At 41.2% G+C, this 8,683-nt stretch overlaps 1 protein-coding gene across 1 annotated transcript; it reads left to right on the top strand.

Moving 5' to 3' along the window:
* The first annotated feature begins 5,045 nt into the window (after nt 1–5,045).
* Nucleotides 5,046–7,676, top strand: LOC125775524 (uncharacterized). Its single transcript, XM_049446181.1, has 2 exons — nt 5,046–7,085; nt 7,146–7,676. Exons 1-2 carry the CDS (start codon nt 6,731–6,733, stop codon nt 7,454–7,456), a joined length of 666 nt encoding a protein of 221 aa, XP_049302138.1. The 5' UTR covers nt 5,046–6,730; the 3' UTR covers nt 7,457–7,676.
* Nucleotides 7,677–8,683: the final 1,007 nt, after the last annotated feature.

Below are 8,683 nucleotides of genomic sequence, written 5' to 3'. Positions count from 1 at the left end.
AGTCAGGTGACTTGATGAATTTTCTTATGCTGGAATCTAGTACGACAGATAACCATATTTCGGGTCCAGGCGAAGTCGATCTGCCTAAACCCATTTGTAGATGCTTCATTGTGGAGGCTGAATTCTCCGACTGTAGTGCCAAAGATACCTTCTTTGCCCACCCTGTCGTTAAAGTTGCCAAGCACGATTTTGATATCGTGGAGGGGGCAGCTCTCATAGGTGCACTCCAAGCGCTCATAGAAGGCATCTTAGGTCACATCGTCCTTCTCTTCTATCGGGGCATGATCGTAAATCCGCGATCAATCGCATTTCTTGGTCGGTGGTGATGTCAGCCTTCACTCTCACGAAGACATGAACCAGCTGGGCAGCGGCCCCTTCCCAATTAAGGAACCGGACATTCCAGGTGCATGCCCTCAAATCATAGTCCTTAATTCGTTTGGATTTCCTTTTCGAGGCTGTTGGTAATGTCGTGGATCATTTCGTCTATCTTGGAACCAGTATTAATACCAGTAACAATGTCGGACTCGTAATCGAACGTAGAGCAACTCTTGGCAACAGATTCTATTTCGAACTGAAAACTGGCAATTGAGAAGTAAATTCCTCTCTATCACATTATCACATTTTTAAACCAACGTCCAAATTTCGACCACCCTGAAATATTACCAGTACAACAAGTTTTTGAAATAACAAATTTTCGGTTTAATGAAACATCAAATTTTGTTGATATTTTATTTATCTATATAACCAATACAACAATGAACGCCGGTAATTTTGTACATTGAAGATCGCATTCTTTGCAAACACAAATTTTTCGTTATACCAACGGTAAATTAACTGTTGTACAACATCTGCAGAAGATTTAAAGTTTTCATTGACTTAAAATAAAAAAAAAACTTTTTTCAAGCGGTTGGCTTTATTTTGTTTTGATGTCAAATAGAATATCGATTATCATTGCATAAAAAACTACCCATTGGCTGTGGTGCACCCATTTCCGACTCAGAACAATATAGTCAACGATATGTTTGAAAATTATTACGTGAAGTGTTTGGAGGACAGAAGTACATTATTATTGCCCATAAGATCATATATGTATGTTAGGCTGTTCTTACTTTGTATGGGAAAATTCTTTTATTCGAAATTTTTGTCACGAAAGCTGAAAATAGTTGAGACTTGATAAGAAAATGAATCTACGAAAATTTCACGCTTCTCGGACCACGCCTTATAGTGCCGATAGAAAATTGTATTATTAATTGCACGTCAGTCATACCCCAATGGTATCTTCGTTGAATTATGTATGATACATTACAAAAAATTATTTACATTTCACAAATTATTATTTTATATTGCTTCATTCGAGTTTATTTCGTCTCTTACTATATCAAATTATCAATGCATTGAATTAAGAAAACATATTTTTTGTTAAAATCAATTTCCAAAAACTATATTTCTCAATTGATGACAACTTACCGTTTCGTCTAGACGCCTTTTGCTAACACTTACGTTATTGTTTTGGTATTGTTTGCACTATGATTCTTTGATGAGCAAGATATGTAGTACCGTTACACCGTCTCGGCGTCAATGCTTTTTGGCGTTGCTCATTTTACGGTGAGCTCATTCTGTTTATATTTACAAGCAAGAAAGAGTGATTTGAAGTGAAATGGATTTAAGAAATAAAAATAAAATATTTTTGGTTGGTTCGATTAACTTGAGTATTCTGGGCTCGAAACTACCATGAAATAAGCAAGTTCTACAGGTACTTTTTTTAATATTCGTGTAGTAAAGTTATCTGTGTGTGAAAGTGCAAATCTTGTAATTCGAGAAGTACTAATATTTTGGGAAAAGGCTCGTTTGCCCACTAAAGAAAAGCACCATTGCACTAAAAAATTGCAAAAATTGTATGACGTGTGGCGTTTTCTGCAGAAAAATAATAAAAAGTCCGTTGATTCTTATCGTGAAAAAGAAAAAGCTTTTGTTAAAAATTTGGACAATTTATTTGATGTTGCGCATGCAGATGTTATGAAACTCGTAAAGATTGAAGAAGATAGGCTTTTTCTTCTCGGACAAAGAGGAAGCAAGCAGAGGAAAAAAGGCAAAAAAGAAGGCATGATGAAGCAGAACGTCGGGAGCGAAATATTGCTGAACAAAAAATTCAACCGGGAGAAATATCATTTAGCAGTATTTCTGATGATTCAAACGAAGTGGATAGTGATCAAGCCGAAGCTATACCGTCACTGAAGAAATCGAGAGTAGTCAAGAGAGGCCAAAAACATTTTATAACGGCAAAATTAGTTTCTGTCCTAGATCGATGCCAAGTAAGTGTACGGAATGCAGTTTATATATTACAAGCGGTTGCAGAAGCTCTTGGCCACAATGTTGACGCTTTGGTTATAACTCAAACGTCAATTTATCATCAAAGAAAACACCTGCGCTCTGTGCAAGCTGAGCTGATTAACCCTGCTTAATAACGTTATTTTTAAGTACTGAAAAGATAACGTACATCTGAGAGACGTATTCAAGTTTTCGTCCTTTAAGGATGTCAATGGAAACACTTTTGCAGATATTTTTTTACGTAGATCTTTTATTTAATTATTATATTTTATTTTGGATATTTGTTCTGCAGTTAACGACTGAGAAAACTGAATGCGAGAATATTCCCTTTTAACGGTTGTGAGAGAGAGAACGAAAAATAAAACAAGTGTACGTCTCGCAGACGTACGTTATCTAAGCAGAGTTAAAGAGAAGTTTAAATCATCACTTCCGCCATTCCTTGTTGTGCATTGGGATGGTAAGATGCTGCCATCATTAAGTAAGTGCAAATTTTATTTTATTTACAAAGATTAGAGGCAGGTATCTAAAAATAACATATGTTTTATAATCAAGATGTCCATGATAAGAGTGCTGAGCGGTTGCCAATAGTTGTTTCAGGAATGGACCATGACCAACTTCTTGCCGTTTCAAAACTGCCAAATTCAACGGGCAAAGAACAAGCAATAGCAGTATATAATGCGTTGGAGGAGTGGAATGTATCGGAGAAAGTTATGCTGTGACACTACAGCTTCAAACACTGACCGATTGAGTGGTGCCTGTGTGCTCTTAGAGCAAATGCTTGATAGAGAGCTGCTTTATCTCCCTTGTCGACACCATATATTTGAGATAGTACTGAGAGGAGTGTTTGAAGCTAAACTTCCACACTTTACATCAAGCCCCGATATTCCGTTATTTAAAGAATTTAAGAAATCTTGGTCAAAGCTTGACAGAGAAAAATATCAAAGTATGGTATGGAGGATGAATAGTTAGAGAAGACTATCGAGAGCTTTTAGAATTGACATTAATCTTCTTGGATATAAAAAGCGATACACGAATCCGACTTCGTCCTCCAGGAGCAATGCATCAAGCCAGATGGATGGCACGCGCTATTTCTTCCTCTTTACTGGCGTAGACACCGCTTACGCGATTATAGCCGAGTCAACAACAGCGCGGCAGTCGTTTCTTCTCTTCGCTACGTGGCGCCAATTGGATATTCCAAGCGAAGCCAGGTCCTTCTCCACTTGGTCCTTCCAACGGAGTGGAGGTCTTCCTCTTCCTCTGCTTCCCCCGGCGGGTACAGCGTCGAATACTTTCAGAGCTGGAGTGTTTTCGTCCATTCGGACAACATGACCTAGCCAGCGTAGCCGCTGTCTTTTAATTCGCTGAACTATGTCAATGTCGTCGTATATCTCGTACAGCTCATCGTTCCATCGAATGCGATATTCGTCGTGGCCAACCCGCAAAGGACCATAAATCTTTCGCAAAACTTTTCTCTCGAAAACTCGCAACGTCGCCTCATCAGATGTTGTCATCGTCCAAGCCTCTGCACCATTTAGCAGGACGGGTCTTATGAGTGACTTATAGAGTTTGGTTTTTGTTCGTCGAGAGAGGACTTTACTTCTCAATTGCCTACTCAGTCCGAAGTAGCACCTGTTGGCAAGAGTTATCCTGCGTTGGATTTCTAAGCTGACACTGTTGGTGGTGTTTACGCTGGTTCCAAGATAGACGAAATTATCTACAACTTCAAAGTTATGACTGTCAACAGTGACGTGAGTGCCAAGTCGCGAGTGCGACGACTGTTTGTTTGATGACAGGAGATATTTCGTCTTGCCCTCGTTCACTGCCAGACCCAGTTGGTGGTGCTTCCTTATTCAGTCTGGAGAAAGCAGAACTAACGGCGCGGGTGTTGAGACCGATGATATCAATATCATCGGCATACGCCAGCAGCTGTACACTCTTATAAAAGATTGTACCTGCTCGATTCAGTTCTGCAGCTCGAACTATTTTCTCCAGCAGCAGATTGAAGAAATCGCATGATAGGGAGTTGCTTTATCTGAAACCTCGTTTGGTATCGAACGGCTCGGAGAGGTCCTTCCCGATCCTGACGGAGCTTTTGGTCCCGCTCAACGTCAGTTTACACAGCCGTATTAGTTTTGCGGGGATACCAAATTCAGACATCGCGGCATAAAGGCAGCTCCTTTTCGTACTGTCGAAAGCAGCTTTGAAATCGACGAAGAGGTGATGTGTGTCGATTCTCCTTTCACGGGTCCTTTCCAAGATTTGGCGCATGGTGAATATCTGGTCGGTTGTTGATTTACCAGGTCTAAAGCCACACTGATAAGGTCTAATCAGTTTGTTAACGATGGGCTTTAATCTTTCACACAATACGCTCGATAGAACCTTATACGCGATATTAATGAGGCTTATCCCACGGTAGTTGGCGCAGATTGTGGGGTCTCCTTTTTTATGGATTGGGCATAGCACACTTAAATTCCAATCGTTGGGCATGCTTTCGTCCGACCATATTTTACAAAGAAGCTGATGTATGCTCCTTATCAGTTCTTCGCCCCCGTGTTTGAATAGCTCGGCTGGCAATCCATCCGCCCCAGCCGCTTTGTTGTTCTTCAGGTGGGTAATTGCTATTCGAACTTCTTCTTGGTCGGGCAATGGAACGTCTTCTCCATCGTCATCGATTGGGGAATCGGGTTCGTCTTCTCCTGGCGTTATATATTCACTGCCATTCAGCAGGCTGGAGAAGTGTTCCCTCCATAATCTAAGTATGCTCTGGGCATCGGTGACTAGATCACCTTGGGGGGTTCTACATGAGTATGCTCGGGTCTTGAAACCTTCTGTAAGCCGCAGCATCTTTTCGTAGAATTTTCGAGCATTACCCCTGCCAGCTTATCAAGCTCTTCGTACTCACGAATTTCGGCCTCTTTCTTTTTCTGTCTAGAAATGCGTCTTGCTTCCCTCTTCAACTCTCGGTATCTATCCTATCCCGCACGTGTTGTGGTCGACCGTAACGTTGCGAGGTAGGCAGCCTGTTTTCTCTCCGCTGCGACACGGCACTCCTCGAGGTACCAGCTGTTCTTTTGCACTTTCCGAAAACCAATGGTTTCGGTTGCAGCTGTACGTAAGGAGTTTGAAATTCCGTCCCACAGTTCCCTTATACCGAGTTGTTGACAAGTGCTCTCAGAGAGCAGGAGTGCAAGCCGAGTAGAAAATCGTTCGGCTGTCTGTTGTGATTGCAGCTTCTCGACGTCGAACCTTCCTTGTGTTTGTTGGCGTGCGTTTTTTGCTGCACAGAGGCGGGTGCGAATCTTGGCTGCAACAAGATAGTGGTCCGAGTCGATGTTAGGACCTCGGAGCGCACGCACATCTAAAACACTTCAGACGTGTCTTCCGTCTATCACAACATGATCGATCTGGTTGGTGGTTTTTCGATCCGGAGACAGCCAGGTAGCTTGATGAATCTTCTTATGCTGGAATCTAGTACTACAGATAACCATATTTCGATCCCCGGCGAAGTCGATCAGCCTCAACCCATTTGGGGATGTTTCCTCGTGGAGGCTGAATTTACCGACCGTAGTGCCAAAGATACCTTCTTTGCCCACCCTGGCGTTGAAGTCGCCAAGCACGATTTTGACATCGTGGCGGGGGCAACTCTCATAAGCGAGTTCCAAGCGCTCATAAAAGTCATCTTTGGTTACATCGTCCTTCTCTTCCGTCGGGGCGTGGGCGCAAATCAGCGATATGTTGAAGAACTTCGCTTTGATGCGGATTGTGGCTAGACGTTCATTCACCGGAGTGAATGATAGTACTCGGCGACGGAGTCTCTCTCCCACCACGAATCCCACACCAAACTTGCGCTCCTTTATATGGCCACTGTAGTAAATGCCACAAGGACCTACTCGTCTTTGTCCTTGTCCCGTCCATCGCATTTCTTGGACGGCGGTGATGTCAGCCTTTATTTTCACGAGGACATCAACCAGCTGGGCAGCGGCACCTTCCCAATTAAGGGACCGGACATTCCAGGTGCATGCCCTCAATTCGTAGTCCTTATTTCGTTTTCCATGGTCGTCATCAAAAGGGGGTCTCTCATCCGAGGCTGGTTGTTGCTATTCGCTGGGGTTGTTTTTTTACGTGGCGGGTCCCAAACCCAGCGCACAACCCTATGTAGGGGATATTTCGCCTTCTCACTTTAGCTCGCCTTCAAACGGATGTTCTTAGGCTACCCAGAGGATACTTGATCAAAGACCGGAAGTCGTGAGCTGCTTGAGTCATATGTAAAAGAATCGTTTCTGGCCACTCCCAAGTGAATGGCGATCAGAGAACTTTCCTCACTTGCGTGAACTTCTACACATGACTCCATCCTTCCGCTATTTACTGTTTAAAAATATTCCTGTTCCGAGCTCAATATCCTATGCAGGAAGAACAAAAAGCAGCACTAGCTGATGTCTGCATTTTCATAGTGCGATTTTATATTAAGATTAGGTTCAAATGCTCCGACGCTACTGCTGCTCCCGTTGACGATGTAAATGTAATAAAAAGTTTAAAATATTATGAAAGCATTGATTTTACAACCAGCGATGCTGCACTGCGAAAATTGTCTAACCATTTATGGTATTTGACAGAGGAAGCAGCCGCTTTAGCCTTTTTTGATGACAGACTATCAGTAGAGACAAAAGTCAAAATGGTCAGTGCTCTTAAAAAACCCGGCAGATGCGATGGATGCAAAAAACTTATTCTAAGTTCACAAGACATGGGACAATTGTTAGGTATAATATAAGAATAATACTCTTAAATTTTTATTTTATTCTTAAATTATTGTCTTACAGACGAGACCATGGAGCATTTCATATCTTCCAACAGTCTCAAATTGTTTTCAAGGCTGCAGATAGATACCAGCTTCTTGGATTTCAACCCAGAAACATGGCAGACGCAGGCTTCATATATGGATGGCAAAAAAATAATAAACTCTCTAAAAGTAGTTAACGACACTGCAGAAAGAGCCGTAAAACTAATGCAAGATTACCATGGATTGCTAACCAAAAATGAAAGTGATTGGGGTTATATTTTGCAATGCATACAAGAACATAGGGAAATGTATCCGAATTGTTCAAAACAAACTTTTAAAAGTTGTAAATAATTATAATTTTGTGTAATGTATCATACATAATTCAGCGAATGTACCATTGGGATATGAGTGACGTGCAATTAACAATACAATTTTCTATCGGCACTATAAGGCGTGGTCCGAGAGGCGTGAAATTTTCGTAGATTCATTTTCTTATCAAGTCTCAACTATTTTCAGCTTTCGTGATAAAAATTTCGAATAAAAATTTTTAACGAACAGGCTAATGTATGTATACCCATTTAATTATAATATGCACTGGCCAGAATAAGTTTCCGAACACGAGTTCATACGAATGATAATGACTAAACGTTCTCAGTGATGTTATGCTAAAAAATGTCAAACTTTCCAATGGAAATGTCAGATTACACCTGTCAACACTTAGTGTTGCCTAGTCCAGAAATACATACATATATATAGCAGCCTATGTACTAACTAAGAGAAGTACTGTAAAAGTCAACTATAGGAACGGGGGCCAAATATTTGGTATCTAGGGGCATGAACGTTTTTTGTTGTATTTCAACAATTTTTATACTCTCGCAACAAAGTTGCTAAAGAGAGTATTATAGTTTTGTTCACATAACGGTTGTTTGTAAGTCCTAAAACTAAAAGAGTCAGATATAGGGTTATATATACCAAAGTGATCAGGGTGACGAGTAGAATTGAAATCCGGATGTCTGTCTGTCCGTCCGTCCGTGCAAGCTGTAACTTGAGTAAAAATTGAGATATCATGATGAAACTTGGTACACGTATTTCTTGGCTTCATAAGAAGGTTAAGTTCGAAGATGGGCAAAATCGGCCCACTGCCACGCCCACAAAATGGCGGAAACCGAAAACCTATAAAGTGTCATAACTAAGCCATAAATAAAGATATTAAAATGAAATTTGGCACAAAGGATCACATTAAGGAGGGGCATATATGGACGTAATTTTTTTGGAAAAGTGGGCGTGGCCCCGCCCCCTAAAAAGTTTTTTGTACATATCTTGGAAACTACTATAGCTATGTCAACCAAACTCTACAGAATCGTTTCCTTCAGGCATCTCCATATACAGTTCAAAAATGGAAGAAATCGGATAATAACCACGCCCACCTCCCATACAAAGGTTATGTTGAAAATCACTAAAAGTGCGTTAACCGACTAACAAAAAACGTCAGAAACACAAAATTTAACGGAAGAAATGGCAGAAGGAAGCTGCACCCAGGCTTTTTTTTAAAATTGAAAATGGGCGTGGCGTCGCCCA

This window comes from Bactrocera dorsalis, chromosome 1 (genome assembly GCF_023373825.1).
Source record: "Bactrocera dorsalis isolate Fly_Bdor chromosome 1, ASM2337382v1, whole genome shotgun sequence".
In the NCBI taxonomy this organism is placed as follows: Eukaryota; Metazoa; Arthropoda; class Insecta; order Diptera; family Tephritidae; genus Bactrocera; species Bactrocera dorsalis.
Note: the sequence above shows the minus strand (reverse complement) of the source record. Positions and strands in the feature narration are given on the sequence as shown.